The sequence below is a fragment of the Galleria mellonella genome, unplaced genomic scaffold, assembly GCF_026898425.1.
Source record: "Galleria mellonella isolate WM207_F2 unplaced genomic scaffold, CSIRO_AGI_GalMel_v1 utg266, whole genome shotgun sequence".
Lineage (NCBI taxonomy): Eukaryota > Metazoa > Arthropoda > Insecta > Lepidoptera > Pyralidae > Galleria > Galleria mellonella.
This window is the reverse complement of record NW_026442061.1, coordinates 1,828,748-1,847,769: the sequence shown is the minus strand read 5'-3', so window position 1 is coordinate 1,847,769 and position 19,022 is coordinate 1,828,748. Positions and strand designations below refer to the sequence as shown.

Below are 19,022 nucleotides of genomic sequence, written 5' to 3'. Positions count from 1 at the left end.
ACGTCTCTAACTTGGAACATACATTCGTTACACTAGTCACGATATGACGCCACACATGACATAGCTATTTTGTATGGTACAAACACTTTCGCTCTTTACTTAACCACTCGGCGTTCACAAATTAAGGCGGTACTTTAAATTTCAATGAACCCAGAATTTAAATTTATAATTAAAAGTACTTTTTATGTAAATTATCGTAAATGGGAGGGAGTACAAACTACGGTACTAAGAATATGCATTATTAAATATATATGCATTATAAATAATACAAGAAATATGCGTTACTAATTCGCTTGGATTCACTCCCGTGAATTAATATATAAAGTATCCTATGTTTTAAATTAGTAATACAACCTACACATTTACCATATTTCATTAAAAATTGTTCAGCCTTTTAAGCGTGATTGAGTAACAAACATTTAAACATTCACTTATTTTTAATTTTATTTTTTGTAAATATCTAAAATTAACAATTTCTATGAAGATTCAATTTAAACACTTATGATAAACAGGTACCTACTAATTTTAATATAATAACTTTATCCAAATGCTAATATGATCTGAAACGTAGTACTTAGGGTGATTTTTTTAATTTTGTTAAGCAAATTAAAATGGCAAACAAGCTGACGGCCCACCTGATGGAAAGTGGTAACCGTCGTCTATAGACATGAGCAGTACCATAGACATAACAGAGTATATTGTTTCGCCCATGATAGCCCCCATGTGTTGCCATTCTTGAGGAATAAGGTGTTATGCCTCTGTACCCTGTAAATTCACGCCATATCCCACCCTTCAAACCGAAACACAGCCGTGCAAACACAACTGATTCACGTTCGAATCACAAATGGGACAAAGGTACCCAAGTAAACGGCTTTTGTACAAAGTCTCCCTCTGGTTCATTATTATTATTCATTATTTTGGGTTATCATTCCCCAAACTTATATCTAAAAATGCAATTTTAGTTTAATGCTTTTATAAAACTATGATATTGTACAATGGACTACGGAAAATTAATTGTAAAATTAATTAAATAAAAAACAATTTATTATATATACATGATTTTTGTATTTTATTAATATACTTATAATAATCCTTTTAAATGTTATATATATATATAATTGTTATAATTAGCTAATATCGTTTATTTCCATTCGAATCAGAATTATTATACCTATATAAACTGATACAATTGCTGTATAGGTCCTGGCATAGAATAGGCCACTCCTTCCTTTCCCGTGGGTGTCACAAGAGGTGATTAAAGGAACTTATAGTGGAGGGATGAGCAGCAGCGTCACTTAAAAAACATCACCAAAAGCCAAACTGCGGTTGCCAACCCGCCTGCCAAGCGTAGCAACTACTGGCAAAACCTTATGGGGAAGCTATGTTCAGCAGTGGACAGTAAATGGATGACAAAAAAACTAATACCAAACCCTAGATTTAGAAATTGCAATTCATCTAGGTAAATTCCTGCCCAGCAATGCATCTAGTTTCTGCCCGCCGGTCTGGTCAATAAGGTCCTAAAAACCCTGAAGCAAGGGTCTCACGTGTCGTAAGCCAAGTGAACCAGTAAATAAGTTAACGTGTATTAAAAAAAATACTGTGTAAAGAATAAATAAACAACTTTGCTATGCAATTTTTTTTATATTAAACAAGTGACCTATACTAACAGTTTATAGAAAAATTTAAAAAAACATTTCACACAAACTCGCTATTTCTCTAGAGACGCACCGAAAAAAAAACATTCACACGTGTCAAATCGAACCCATGTCGACACCTTGCTTTGTTTACATTAGAAAACAATAGCAATCAAGGTCACCAACATCGATTAACAAATTAATATGCCGATGAAGAGAAATCTGGAAAACAATCTACTTTTTCCGCTATCATTTTCCCAGCATTTCTACGATAGATGGCGCTCACAATAAAAACATTAAGCGATTGTTAAATAATGAAGAATATTTGCAAAAAGTATAACAATGCGTATAAAATGGTATATTAAAAAGTTTGAGTGACCTCAAGTTGAATTCTGAAATCAGATGAAATCATTTTTAATTTTTTGTTTTTAAACACAGAATAATTTATTGGAAAATATTTTTTATATTATATACGATTATTGCCAATATATGCCCCGGCATAGAATGGGCCAGCCCTTCCTTTCCCATGGGCGTCGTAAATTGCCTAATCAAGGGAACTTATGGTCGACGGATGTGCAGCAGCGTCCCTCTTAAAACATCTCTAAAAGTCTAGCGGTTACCAACCCAGCTGCCAAGCGTGGCAACTACTGGCAAAACCTCTCTAAAATAGAGGGAGGTCTATATTCAGTAGTGGACATATGATATGGTATGATAAGCATTTAAGACTGTAACTAACTGTAACTGTAACTGTCCCCATATGGAAAAGCCTTATGTCCAGCAGTGGACAGTTAACGACTAAAATAATAAATAAAAATGCAATTATGATACTAATGTTAATATATAAATTATATTTAATTTAATACTTTAACATATATAAATAGCCAAGTGTTAAAATCATAAATAGATTATATTTTCCTTTGCTGAATTAATTTCTACCTAATATTTATAAAAACTACCTGAAAAATTAATAATTAAACTGAATAAGTTCTGTCTCAATGTTTCGACTGCTTCAGACATCTCTAAGTTCATGTAGCCTCATAACACATAGCTAACGGGATGGAAAAAGATCGTTAGTAATGCGAACTATCAGTCGCATTACTAGCACTATACCATGTCAAGTCGACCTCCACGTGGTTCCGCCTGGAAACCATCGTGCTGAATTCCAGGTGCATTTATCACGATGGGCTAACCGACCTGCCTTTTCATTCTCACCTATTATCCTTCACTGGGGCCCCGCCATTATATACCGACAGCACCTTACCGTTCTTACCGACTTTAAATAGGAAGAAGCCTTCAATTCCATTATATTTTCTTTTTAATTATATCACAATTGAAGCTTTTTCTTATCAATTTCATTCCAGTTAATCGCTTAATCGTATATTATTGACATATAAGGAGCATTAAGGTGTCCCTCATTACATATCCAACAGCACGAACAAGCGAGATAACAAAAACATGTACGGTGTGTTTCAGATCGGAACGCGCCGTTAACATGGCGTGAGCATTCCTGAATTATGCACTCCTGTTGGCCAATTATACCATTATACCAATAAAACACCACTCATCTGTAGCGGTTGGTTAACTGTAAATGAAACATCGATGTTGTACGCCTATTGATTGAAACTCCTGCTCTGTTATTCATCTCGATAAGGAAGTACAATATTACTCGATTAGCGAATGAAAGGTAATATTTATTTATTCACTCATTTATTACAACAATGTCATTAAATAAATAATTTTTTTTTTTTAATCAAGTAAACTTAATTATAAGTATTTTTAAATAGTCTTTGTTTAGTGAATCTACCGCCAAATCGGAATGCAATTTCAGCTGAGAAGAATGAGCAATAAACTCAGCTGTTACTTGTATTTGCAATATTTTGTCTGTCAAATATATATAGAATTTAACTGTGCATTAAAGTTTAAATAAATGAATACCTAATGCGAAACGTTTTATATTTAGAACAACTATACCCATGATGTTACATTACAATAATATTTTCCGATATAAATGTCATTTCTCTTAAAAAAAAATAAGGGTCGGAATACGACATAAAACTTTAATCTTCCCATACTAAACATAGTATATAACTATCAAGTTAGATAAAAAGCTTTAAATGCAAGTGATTTATCATTTTTTGACATTTTTTTTTTATGTATTTTTAAGAAAAATGTTCCTGTTTACTAATAGGATACTCTCTTAAAGGGATCCTAATGATTTTGATATTACCTATCCTATATATTGTTTATGGCCTGAAATAGCCGATTTCCCAATAAATTTTATGCAAGCATTAAGACACCAGATAAATATAATAACAATTTATTTTCTCTTTACACTTATATTTCAAGTGACTTTTAAAGAGATACTCGCAAATAGGTATTATGAAAGTTCATAAATAATTCATGATTTTATATTACAGTGATATTGTGAAAATGACGATTATGTATTTCCAATATTCAAAAATCATAGATATTTGTCAATACGCAAAATTAAGAAGAAAGAATCCTGTGATTTTGTTAATGAAAAAGTGAATTTTAATAGCGAATTTATATGGAACCAACATGAAAAATACCTTATTGTTTACAAAAAAAACAAACAAACTTCGTAATTGAATACTTGATGATGTAATTTAAACCTAACCTTTAATCATAACCTTTAAAAAAATATGAACTAATTATGAAACTCTTCCTTTTAGAAGTTCCTTGAAAATCTGTTCAGAATTATTAAACATATTACGTATACACAAAAAATACAATCGAAATAAGAACGATAAATTTACTAAGTCGTTCCCGAGATCAGGCTTTTGAACTGCTTTTATTAAATCGATTCCAAAATTAGAATTCTAATCAGAACTTTACAGAAAATAGGGAAAGAGAGAAAACAGAATCAGTATTAATTCATTATTTATTATTAATTATATAATCATATATAAAATTAATATTGGACACTGGAAAGTCAAAATATATTAACAGCTACTTTGGTGAATATTTAGCTATATATATATATTATTTAATTCATTTTATATTTCTGGATTGAACAGTATATTTAGTAAATTAATCAAACTAATCAAGTGACAATTTAAAAAAATCACAACATATCCAATCAATAAAATTTGTTTGATTAAACTTCATAACTTTGGGTTGTTTTTTTTTTTACTTGATTGATATAAAACGTGCCAGTAATACAAAGATGTGATAACCGTAACGTAACTAAATTAATGATACGTAAAACGTAATAACTGTTTTACCGTGTCATTAATTTTATTTTAATAACCATATAATCTCTTATCATGTCATATCTTTTATATACTGTACTACCCACCTTATGGTACTAGCTGGTGCTGTCTTTGAATACTTCAGCCTGGTAGACGCGGATCGGGAAGGTCGTTCGCGTCTCGGACATGTCGCCATGTTGTCACAATATCAGAACATAACACTATCACTCTAGTATCGTCTGGAGTCACACTTGTTCGAACTTAACCGCACTTGTGGAATCTCTTTATCTTTCTATTGTGCAATTTATAATTATATTAATGTAATTATTACTTAAATAGATAAGGAGAAAGAGGGTCTTATAAGTCACTAGACGTAAGGGCCTTAAAACGTCCATCTTACTAAAATTAATTAGTTTAATAAAGGGAAAGAGAGAGAGAGAGACTTAAGTAGGAGACCTAAATTATATAACTAAATTATATACTTACGAAAATAGAAAAATAATTGATTGTAATCTCAGAATATTCTTATTTGAACATACTGGTATCAGCAAATGTGGAATCTATTTATTTATAACTTATTTAGAAAATATTTGCTTAAAGAAACAGATGGTCATTTAAATGGCTTGTCTTATTTATCCATTTTAAACGAAAAAAAAAACTTACTGAAAATTTGAATTACCTAAATAAAGTGATAGATTTAAATCAGTATATCATGTTAATATTTAAAACATAAGAAACTAGACAATGTTAAAAAAAAATTACGTGAATAAGAACAGAATCCGCAACCTCGTATACGCAAAGCAACGCATCTCCTACTACGCCGTCGTTAAATTACTTCATGATGTTTCCGTAAAAAATACGTTTCCAGATCCACTCTCTAAATAGCTATATTTCGCTCCTAACTGACAGATAAATCTGTTTCAGCAGAGAAATTGCTGAGGGGAAACCGAGCGGTACGCGCTGTCACGCGTTTATCCATTATCCACTTATAATTCGACTAACTAGATACGTTTGATTATCTTAAATCGAAACTCATACGATATTCTACCAAAAGTTTCATACTAATTACGTCAGTAACATAATATATCTATGATTTGTACAGTAAGGTGTATAAGATGAAATCAATTTTTTTTATACAACTTAGTTAAATCATAGTTGTGAATAAAATTCAAAATCTATCTTTGTTATAGAATATATTGGTACAGAAATTTCTTTAAAAGTTCGCAAATTTCAAATATTTTCGAGTCTTCTGTTTGTTTTCAACCATGTAGGTATAAACAGTACGACCAAACGTAGTAATTCTACTATATATAATACTAAATTATATACTATAATACTAAAGATATTCAATTATGATCTGTATCTATACAACTTAATGATAAAATGACTAACTTTCGACAAAATCACTTAGCGATTGAGCTGCCTTTGTATCATTTCACATTAAAAATTACTATATTTATTATTTTTATAAAATGTATTATAAAAAAATTAAAAGTAAAATAAATACACTTTTTAAATGAAGTTATTATCAAATCAAAACATTAAATTATTTAATAGTATTTTTATTTATACTGTTATTGGACATCAGCGGACTGTTTTATAATAAAGTCATTTTATTTGTTTACAATTTCATTAATTCTCTTAAAAATAATAATTAAATTATTATTATATTGTGTTATCCCGAGTTAAAGGGATAGGTACTGGTAGTAAAAAACATGACAGAAATCTCAATCAACTTTTATTCTAGATTTTTTTTATTTTTTTCCTATTTTCATCATACTGACTTCAGTTATTTATATTTTATACATATAAAAGAGCTTATTTTTCAATTACATCTGCTAAAAGAATAATATTTTTAAATTATCAAATATTTTTGTTTAATTTTCTTGTTTCATATTATTTTAATAAATTAGAAATCTTCAGACATTTCTTCACATAATATAATGTAATTTTATTGATAATTATTTCTTATGTATCACCTGTTACGTAAAATGCCTATCAAAACATTATTTACTTTCTTAATTCGAGAGTTAACCACACTTGTATGTTAATGCCGAAGTTTAATTGCAGTTTGCCTGTAATTTTATTTCCACTCAGTTACTCTCAATCAGATAATATTCATAATAGGTGGATTATTACGGTTATTAATATAATAAAGAAAGGTCAAAACTACTGTTTAATAGTTCTCAAGGTAGACTAATACGCAATATAAAATATATACGCAATATTTTTTTATGACAAAATTTCACGGCCATCAAAATAATGAATCGTTTTAACATCGACGTAATTGAGTATTCTTTTACTTTGATATTAAAAGCATTCGCTATCTTTTGTAACTTCCAGTAGAAATTGCTTTTATGGAACATTATTTTATAATAGTGCTCTATTAAGTAATAGAAAGAAGTCCGGTATAAAATTTTAGTAAAGAATGATTGGTGTTACTTTTTTTTTTTATTAAAATAGTATTATTTTTGATTGCATACTGGCACGTTATAGTATTTTTTTTTTTGTAATTGTTCTTATAATATAATAAAAATTAAAAAATATTCAAATAGTAATAAATGTTGGATTATTATATATTTTCTATGTAAATACACCTAATTATAATATATATATTTATAAATTATTCTCAATAGAAAAGTACCCGTGGCTGAAGCAGAAAAATAAAATATATTGCTATATGGTTCATTGATAGAGTTTTTTTTATCGTTAGAGGAGGCAAACAAACAGACGACCCACCTCATAGTAAGCGGTAACTTAAATATAATATTAATTATTCAAGGTACAGCAATACCATAAGAATAAAACTTATGGTTACTATATTATCCCCTTATTCATAAAAACGTCAAACTTTTCTTGCTAAATTCTCCGTTTGTGTAATAGTTAAAGTAGGTTTGTAGGAGGTTTTAGTTTTTATAAATCCACTTGTTCATAAAAACTATTTAAAAAAAAAAAGATTTTTTTATATGGTAATAATAATATTTTTTTATACCACAAAGGTGACAAACAAGCCTACACCCCGTCTGGTGGTAAACGACCACTGTAGCCTATGGACGCCTGCTACATTAGAGGCGTCACGTGCGCGTTGCCGACCCTGAGGAAATCTTAATGTACCTTTAATATACCCAACTTACGAATAACACGATATATGCAATTTTGAAGTCTTATATTATTTTCTTTAATCGTCTGCCCCAAAAATAAATTATAAGCGAAATTATATCCCAACTAATACGGTAATGGCTTAGCTCCAACTATCGCGTATGTTTGGGGTATTAAATTACCAAAAACTATATATACTATTTGTGTATTTTTTTAATACCACTGAGGTGACAAACAAGCATATGGTCTACCTGAAGGTAAGCGGTAATCGTATCGTTATGAACGCCTGCAAATACCAGGGGCATTACGCGCGCAGTGCCGAATAATGATAAAATATTACCACGATATGCTTTCAATTAGGAAAGGTAACGCAATATAAAACCAAGTCAAGTTCACACTTTATACAATAAACAATGGACTGCATTGGATCCACCCCGGTTGCAGCCAATAATATGCAGTGCCGTGAAAAATTAATACATAAAGAGATTTAAGAATGGCATATTGTTACATTTAAACGTAACAGGTTAGGTCACGGGGGCATATAATAATAATACTTGTTTTTAACCGACTTTAAAAGAGCAAAGTCCCCGACTTTATATTTAAAAGAGTTGACCCAATAAACGTTGTTTAGCTCGCTACCGCCATCTACCGGATCGATTTTTATTGGAGTAAATACTATCCTATTTTTCGAATGGAAACAAAGAATATATATTAAAAAAAAAAAACATTTAATTAAGTTAAGCAGTTCCGTAGATCAGCGTGAGAAAAAAACTTGACACGGGATTTTTATATATTGCTTTTGTATGTGTGAATTCGACAATTGCAAACCGATTATAATAATCTTATTTTAATAGTGTAAATACATTTATTTTTACATTAAAATACTTATTTGTCTTGAATGAAATATTATCAAACATATTTTTTACATGTTTAAACATGTTTTTACAAATTATATAAAACGAAATCCGACTGTTATAAATATAACTATATTTTGTAAAATTAATTTATGAATAAAAATATCATAATTTAACATATAAAAACCGCTGTAAACTTGTAACTTCTACCGCGTTCGATTTAATACATTGTTTTTCATGAATTCAGACATTAAAGTAATGAACAAATGAATTCTAAGAAAAATGTGTATTAATTAAAGTATAATAACACGATCTAAGATTAATTGGCACTTTCGCGAATTGCAAACAACTGCATTCTTTTGTAAAAAAAGAAGTGCAAAACATTTATTATTACATATTCACAATTAAAAAATATAATCACGATACATTTTGAGTGCATGTCTGATAAAAAACTATGGTTCTCAGACCGTAAAGAATTATTTTTAAAGTTATATTTTTGTTACATTGCAAAATGATAAAGTTATAAAATTATGGTATCTAGAGATCTTTTTATCAATATTCACTCTATATTTTAAGGTAATAATAACCGGTTTAAATTACGTGTATTCTAGTCAAAAAGCTCGACTAGTTTCGGGACCATTCAATACACTTAGTCATGAGCGGGTATAATATAAACGCGAACCTGACTGCGTGTATATATATATATATATATATATATATATATATATATATATATATGGTATTAGGTTCCTGTACGGTGCAAAATCTGCTTATTTAATGCTAAATTTTACTCAGCCACCGCGCCTAGTAATCTGGTTGAACACAGATGAAACAGTTTTTGTGTAAGTCCCTCTTTCTCTCTCTCTCTTTTATAAAACTTAATTGTGTTTTCTCATATAAAATTTTAAGAAGTCTATGACCCATCAGTTTCTAAATAGCATATTTACTTATAGATTATAAAAAGAATATTTTTTTAGTAGATTTGACACGTATCTCTTTTAGAAATAACTTCACCTTTACTTACATTGTTTCTAATTCTTATTATTACTGTATGTTTTAGTGCAAATAAATAATATAAACATTTAAGGCTTGACTTGGTATACCCATTACAACTAACTCTGTATATTGTATTATACATACATACATATCTGTCACGCCTGTTTCCCATTAGGGTAGGCAGAAACAATGTATAAAGTAATATATTAGATACTATTAATAACAACTTCCCCTTTACTTACTTTTTATTTTATAACCCTTTTTTATATTATAGTAATATAATATATACTTCTTGAATATGGAATAGGACAAAGGAAACCAGGAATGGAATTGAAAATATATGTATATTGGCCAAAGGAACTTAGAAGACTAGGGCCATGAAGAGAAGCCAAAGGAAAAGAATAGAAACACGTGTCAATTTCGAATTTGGTAAATAATAATATAAAACTATGAACAACATATGTGGCCTGTACTCCACAGCATGTTTTATGAGTAAAGAGGTTAATAGGGATGTATATCAAAGACATTAAATAATCACACACTATCTGCTATCAACTACAATAAAAGTATACATAAAGCTAGTGTTACACTTGCACAGATAACCCACAAGAGACAGAAGCACTTTATAAAGATTAGCGTCCACTTGACTAATGAACTGGCCGACTCCCGCGCATGCACTCCGGCGGGCATACGCGGAGTTACATCTCACTCCACTAAGTGCGTTACTGTGACTGAGTAAACCGAGCGTTACTTGGTGTAACGGTTGTGACGGTGTGTTCAGCGGAGCGGGCGAGGTAGCGGACGCGGTTTTGTGTATCCTACACAAAAATGCACATATGTGTACATCTATAATCTATTTAAGTACAACTTAATAAAAATGTAACTTTATTTATTTATTTATTTAAAAAGACTGGCAGATAATGCTACTAGCATTAAATACGCCTTTTGTATTAATATTTTCTTTTGGTCAATAAAGTTATTTAAATAAATAAAAATAACGCTTACACTAAATGAAATTGGTAACAAGTCGAAATTCGTGCAGCTAATCGATATTTTATTTGTACTAACTACTATTGGACATCTGAAGACATTGACATTTTACAGACATTTCATTTAATTCTGTTAAAACAAAGTATGGTTGTTCCCGTCCTTTAGCTCGCATGTAAACTTTCATATTAACTGAAGATCCTTTTTAACCTTCCAAATTAAATATTGCTATAGTATTTTTTATTATTAAGTATATTATTACAATGTAGTGGCTCGCTATGCTACTTTCTTTCTTTATGTAAATTTTTTTCTATCTGATAGACATAGTAAAAATATGTTACCATCTTTTTCTCTCTGCAAGATAAGATGATCTCTTTAAAATGTCGTAAGAAGTATACATAAGAATGTTAGCCTAGAGTGTTAGCAGCAAAAAGATTAACATTTTGGTACAAAATAAGTAATTAATTCTTATGAATAAAATAAATTTCTTGAAACAATCAATAATAAGCTAGTAAGCTGAACAAGCAAATCTTGCTTTACCCCCCTACCACCACTCACCGGATCTATATTTTCGTATCAAGGTAAGAATTATTTTATCTCTCAAGTCTCAAGTAAACAATAAATACTTAAAAAATTTCGTTACAATAGGTTACACAATTTCGGAGATTACACGATTACGCGTGACGCGAACTCATGACATTTTTATACAAGTATATTAAGACCTAGTTTTTTTTTACACCACTGAGATGGCAAACAAGCATACGGCCCACCTGATGGTAAGTGGTTATACATAAAACATTAAAAAACTATTAAAATCGCTATTCTAAACACTATGCAATAGCCTCGCGGCGCGGTAACAGCATTAGTTACCTAGTTACCGCTTTCTTTGTCGTATATAATTATTTATTATCTCCCAGTATGTGTTTCCGTTATTTAGAAAAAGAGAGATTAACGAAATTGTAACGATTTATAAAATATAGGAGTACTAGCTATTTACTTGCGACTTCGTCCACTTGAATGTAGTATTTTTACGGACCGGGATAAAAAATACCTATATCCTATTTCATCCCAAATAGTAATTTCATAGTGATTTATTAAGGTCGTTAAAGCGCTATAAGGTAACAAACAAACTCTCTTTTACATTTATAATAAAAGTAAGGATATATTTATTAATATTTTATTATTATTATATGATTTTTAGCATTTAGTTATGTTTATGTGCTATATGCTTTTCTTTAACTATTTAAATTTTATTCCATTATAATCAAACCTAATTAGTTATTTTATACTATTCTTATAATTATAAAGGTTTGTAAAGAAAAATAATTTAAATTGATTATTCTGTGCTATATTATATATATCATGTTCTCTTATAGTGAACATGATATATATAATATAGCATAAATGACATTATACGTATTATATAAATACACAATTATAAACAATTCGAGTGTTGATGACCATAAAAACGGCTGCTGTCGACTTTTGTCTCTATTTGTGGTTACAGTCGTAAAAATATTTATTATTTATTTATATTTAAATTAATTTGTTTACAGAGTAGTAAAACAATTTCAGATAAAACACAACATTATAAAAAAAATTAAGTAAATACCCATACGGAAACAGCATTATGAACCTGAGGTCGCCTTTCAAAACTTAAATCCTTATTAGTAGTTAATTAATAAGGCTAAATTCAAATTCTTCGACGGAATTGTCCATAGTACACACATTTCGAAACATTAAAGCAACGCTCCGTTTATTCCCGAGTATTCATGTTGATTGCTCAATCCGTATTTCGTACCACTACGTGTATGGCGATTAGAAATGAAAAACGCTATTATGGGGTTGATTTTAATCGGCCTAGAACTGACTAATTATGTTGACATATCTAAGTTACTAAATACCAGCAGTCATGTTAAAAAAATATTAAACCACAGATTCCTTATCTATGGTATTGAAATACGAAATTAACACTGGCCACTTAGAATTTAAAATACAATATACGAAAGAAAATTATCAACACAGTTTCTAAATTCAAATTTCCCTCCAATGTTTTACAACATACAAATAATAGGCATCATGGATATTTAATGTATCTAGTCTCTTTCATCAGGATTAAGTATAAAGAGACGTTCAATTATTGTTAAGATAAAGCATGTCCAGTTGTCGCAAAAGGTACCCAGATACAAGAAAGCTGTGTACATTTTACAACTGACCTGAGCATTAAAAATTTTGCATACAAAATCATGTACAGCATGCGCAGTACCATTTTCACTTATGCATAAATCTGTCGTTAAACAAGAACAATATGTTATGTTGTGAGAAATTACAGATATGGTGGGGCCTTTTTAATAGATGATAATGGAATGGTATACCCGCCCGCGTTAAAGGTATGCGCTAACGGGGCACCAGTGAGGGATAATAGGTGAGAATAAAAAGGCAGGTCACTTAGCCCACCGTGATGAATACACCTGGAATTCAGCACGATGGTTTCTAAGGAGGACCACGTGGAAGTCAACCAAACAGGTTATATTGCTAGCAATGGGGCTAGCGTCTGCATTACTAATAATAATAAATAATGGGGTTTAAATGGATCATAATGGAATAGTAATCCCACCTTCGCTATCAGTATTCACTGGCGGGGTACTATGGTATGGTAGGTATGATAGATGGGGGAAAATTTAGTCAAGTCAATTTATCTGTCAAGGGTGAACCGTGTAGAAGTTGACAGACTAGCAATAGAGCCTCTAGTCATCGTTCATAATTAGAAATGAAATCCGCCTCCAGGCCCCCACCTAAACCCTCCTAGAAGGTTTAAGAAGACCAGAGGGAGACTTTGTACAAATGTCGATTGCTTGGGTACCTCTGTCCCATTCGTGTTTCTACCGTGAAGCAGTTGTGTTTGCATGGCTGTGTTTCGGTTTGAAGGGTGGGATATGGCGTGAATTTACAGGGTACACCTGAGTCCTCAGGAATGGCAACGCATGGGGGGTATCATGGGCGAAACAATACACTCTGTTATGTCCATGGTACTGCTCATGTCTATAGGCGACGGTTACCACTTTCCATCAGGTGGGCCGTCAGCTTGTTTGCCATTCTAAGTTGTATAAAAAAAAACCTGGACTGACTGAAATGTACGCGTACGAAGTAGAGGGGAAAAAAGCCAGTTATAAATACAAATGTAAGCAACATGCAAAGTAGCCCGCCTGTACAGATGCGCAGACTACCGCACTGAAGCGCGGTGCAAAATTCAGATCTGATTTGGTGGCGGAGTGTGAAGATGGAGATAGCACGCTCAGATCGCGGATAAATACAATTAATTCGGTAACGCTTTCTCTACTGAGTGAACGTCGCTGGTATTTCATTACACCTACCCACTGAGTATGGTTTACTATTTTTTGTTTCGTTAAATTCGATTTTTCTATGTAATCTGTCCGCTGCTGAACATAGACCTCTCCAAACATGCACAAGCAGCACCCATTCACGAGTATGACGGATCTCAAAAAATTTAATATCATATATATATTTTTTACAACACAAAGGGCAAACGAGCATGCGGCTCACCTGATGGTAAGTGACTACCGTCGCCCATGATTACCCACTACACCAACAGCATTGCAGGTGTGCTGCCGACCTTTTAAAAAGGAATATACTCTTTTCTCAAAGGTTATGATGTCGTATCGGTTTGGAAATACTCCTGCTGGAAGTTGATTTCAAAGAGTGGTTGTGCGTGGGAGAAAGTGTCTTGAAAAACGCACAGTGGAAGACCGCCAGTCGTCTAGATGGTTGGGATGAAACTTTAGTTTATGACGGGTTGTATAATATAAGTATATATATATTTGAAAATACAATTTATTTAACGTAATATATGGTGGAAATCAATAAAGAAAACGCATCTAAACCTCGTGTTTAATTATTTATTTATTTAGTATTATTTATTAATTTAGTACTGACGAATGTTACTATTCTCATATCTAGCTAAATTCCATTCCAATTCCAATTGTAATTATGGTCATTACTGGTCATAAAAATTTAATATAATTCGCATTCCTGTAATATTAAATGTCACGAAATAGGGTTGTCAAGCTATCTATTCACACATTATTAAAGATTTAACCAATCTCTATGAAATTTGATATGCATGTATTGTATGGAATAGAAAAGAACATAGGCCACTAATTGTCCTTATCAATCAATGTTCTGGTTACGCGGACGAAGTCGCAGGTGAGAGCTAGTTTATTATATGATTAACTAAAGGTACTGCTCATGTCTATAGGCGACGGTTGTCATTTTCTATCAGATGAGCCCTCAGCTTGTTTGCTATTCTAAGTTGCAAATGTAAAAAGGTACTCTAACTATTTTAAAACATTAATCTTTCGTTTTGTCATGACAACGACAGAGCATTTATTATTTAACACGAAAAGTTTTTTTAATTTTGTACCAATAAGGATCTTTCATATATTTTCGCAATGGAAAAGATTCTCAATTCGTCTGTTCTTTTTTATGCACATGTTACACTGTTACACAATATAGTTTGGTCAATTCAAATTTTTGCAAACAACAGGATTTACTTTATTTTTATTTATAATTTAAAAACTTTATAAATAATTTAATTATGCACTGTCTATCGTGCGTTTCTCTTAATAATTTTAAGACAAAAACGAGTCATTTTACTGCACTAAAATTATCCTAATTATTGAATTAGTATGTTGTTACCGCACCAAATTTCATCAAAATCTTGCTTTGTCGAGACACCTTCACTGTCACGGTCTAATTACAAATTTATTATTTGTACATATACGTGAAAATTGTATATAAATATTAATTTATTTTATTATTAAAAATTTCATAAGCACACATTATATTTTAATAGTAAATTAGTCAAACTTTTTCGATTTAATCACACATAAGTTAAACTGGTAGTTATTATATTAAAATTCATTTATTTATAAAAATAATCAAGTTTGACAACCCTATCTTACAAGTAGAACCAATCACACGTAGCGGATTCGTAATATGATTTACTCAAATGCACTCCAATATACCTACCATACTGTAACACAGATACCTAGTTGAATACGAGTAGCACTCACTGCCTTCATTTTAATTAAATGTGCTTTCACTAAGTTCTAGACTATTTTAATTTTTTTTTCATAATTAACATTGACCCAATTGTGAATAATATGAAGATATTTTGATTATAAAGTAAAAAAGCGTATTTATATTAGTGTATATTGACAGACAAAAAAATATATAACTAGCGATCTGGCCCGGCTTTGCACGATAATACATAAATAAAATATAGCCTATGTTATTCACTGATAATATAGCTTCATCCGTGTGAAATAATTTTTAAAATCTGTTGAGTATTTTTTTGAGTTTATCCGTTATAAACAAGCAATCATTCAAATCTTTCCTCTTTAGAATATTAGTATAGAAAACAAAACCAACTTTTGTTTTAACAATTTATAAATCTATTAAAATGAAAATCTTTAACATTATTAGTTCATTTAATTATTTTGTCTATCCTCCTAACTTTCATAACAATATATAAATACATATTTTCTTTTTTTTTATACTAGCATGACACATTGACTCCATAGCCACCTGACACCATAGCCACCTAATGGCAAGTAATTATGAAATCTATCTATGTGGGTCGGAGGTCCAACCCAAGATTGCATCTAACGTGCGGCCCATATACATAAATAAAATTTAAAATTTTAAATTTTATTTATTAATTTAAAATTTGTTCTTCTTTATAAAAAAAAGGATATTGCCGCACAAAATTATAGAAAAAAATAGGAACTATCAATTGTACTCATAGACTCGCTTGATAGCTCTAAGTAGTAGAACATCGACCATGTTAGTGCTCGCGGTCCCGCTGTCCGTTATACGCCGTGATAGTAGGTACAGTTAATACGCACAAGTAGCATTCTAGTGTTACCACTTTTATACAAAATAATGTAGTAAAATTAAAAATAAGTAAAGTAATCTCTAACGGAGTATTCAAAGGCATTTTTCGACTGCTTCCGTTGTCGAAACGTAACACTAGGGATGTCCATTCGATAAGCATATTATATAGAATTCAACATGGCCGAGAGTTTATTTAATTTAGATTTATTTATAAAGTGTAAGGCCGTCATTCGGATTAATTTAACTTAGATTTTGTCTTTTCCATATTTCCACTCATACCACTTTTTCCCAAAAGTGGTATGAAAGTAATTTTAAGAGCGAGAAAATCTTTTGAATTACGAAATTTTTATATTTTCGATATTCGTTCAGTATTCAATCTTGTAGAGTTAATAAATAAATTTTACATGTAGGTTAATAAAAGAAAGAGGAATTATGTTTTAAGTATACATATACCCTCCATTTAGGTCTCTATAACTCTCCTACTCTTATATGGAAAGATACATGCCCAATAGTGGAATTATTAAGGTAAAGATAAATGTATAGTATGTACTACCTACTTGTATGTTTCAACCCACTTAAAAAAAGGAGGAGGTTCTCAAAGTGGTCGTATTTTTTTGTTTTTTAACTCAGAACTTCATTATTGTCATTTACAAACCAATTCGAATTTTTTTTTTTTAGGATATACCTATACTTTCAGTTGTTCTCATAGAAATTTCATCGAAATCAGTTCAGAAATTTATCTTTAAATCAAAATAACTGGTATTGCCGTGATTAAAATGGATGTTTTTATTTTTGGGAAATAAAATGTACTTACTTATTACAGTTATATGTGTAGTATGTACTCACGAGATATCAAGCGTGGTGAAAATAAGTAACCTGATGCAGTCGAAGCAGCCTCACATTCATAATAGTAAGATTATACGTGTGTCACTTCGACACTATCTATTTATTGTAACAATAAGTCTAGATGTGTAGTGTGTACTCACAAAACATCAGGCGTAATGATGATAAATAGCTTGATGCAGTTGAAACAACCTCACATTTATAAATGTAAGATTATATATGTGTCACTTCAACACTAACAATTTAATGGTAAGGCTCGATAGATAGCGTGTACTCACGAGACATCAGGCGTAGTGATTATAAGTAGTCTGATTCATTCGAAGCAGCCACACATTTATAAATGTAAAATTATACATGTGTCACTTCGACACTATCTATTTAGTGTAACGATAAGTCTAGATGTGTAGCGTGTACTCACAAGACATCAGGCGTAGTGATTATAAGTAGTCTGATTCTATCGAAGCAGCCACACATTTATAAATGTAAAATTATACATGTGTCACTTCGACACTATCTATTTAGTGTAACGATAAGTCTAGATGTGTAATTTGTACTCACGAGACATCAGGCGTGGTGTTGGTCAGTAGCCTGACGCAGTCGAGGCAGCCTCGGGCCGCGGCATAGTGGAGCGCGAGCGCGCCGTTGTTGGCGCGCCCGCCCGGCCCCGCCGCCGGCATCGCCCGCCCGCACCACCACCCCTCGACAGCTAGCCGACCGCTCCTGCGGGACGACACAGTATAACATATTAAATGGGAGGGGAAAGGGATTGTTAATAATGGAGACTAAGAATCCCATTCCTAGCAATATACCCAACCGGATCGACCTCCTCGCGGTTCCCCCTTGAAACTATCATGGTTAATTCCTGATGAATTCATCATGATGGGCTAATTGGCCTGTTTCATTCTCATCTATCATCCTTCACTGGTGCTCCGCCAGCGTATCCCGTTAGCGCAGGCGGGGTTACCATTCCATTTTCACCCATCAAAAAAAATATAAAAAAAAGGAATTGTCTACAATAGGGACTAACAACTTTATTACAAAATATCACACATCACATATATCATAACACACATACACATATCACACAAGGAACCGCGTAGAGGTCGAACTCTACGCAGTTCCTTGTGGAAACACTCGTGATTTATTCTTGTCACAATGGGCTAACTAACCCATTTTCATCCTTAACTATCATCTTTCACTGTAGTCTCGTCAGGTTAAACCAATAAATCAAGCGGCAATCCCATTCTTTTTTCACCCACGCACAAAAAAATATATTAAATAAATAGGTATATAATTATAATTATTAAACAATTTCACAAAAATGTCTATCTATATGTGTATTATATTTTGAAGCCGTTTTGATAATTCTCTTTGCAATAGAGTACTCCAGTATATTAATGTTGTAGTAAATTAAAGTCACTGTATTTTTTGGGGAATAAATTTTTTGTTATCAGTCAATCATGTTATCTGTAAGTAATCTC

The 19,022-nt window shown here is 31.3% G+C and overlaps 1 protein-coding gene across 7 annotated transcripts in view; it reads right to left on the bottom strand.

Moving 5' to 3' along the window:
* Positions 1-19,022, bottom strand: part of LOC113516261 (espin) — a 138,862-nt gene that overhangs the window by 63,885 nt on the left and 55,955 nt on the right. For 6 of the 7 annotated variants that reach the window (XM_052895192.1, XM_052895191.1, XM_052895190.1 and 3 more), the window contains one exon: positions 18,100-18,261. In XM_052895192.1, the coding sequence (XP_052751152.1) occupies positions 18,100-18,218 (119 nt within the window). In that variant the 5' untranslated portion in view covers positions 18,219-18,261. Of the gene's footprint in view, positions 1-4,953; positions 5,139-10,402; positions 10,522-18,099; positions 18,262-19,022 lie in introns of those variants that run through there. The other variant, XM_052895193.1, reaches the window with a different exon arrangement.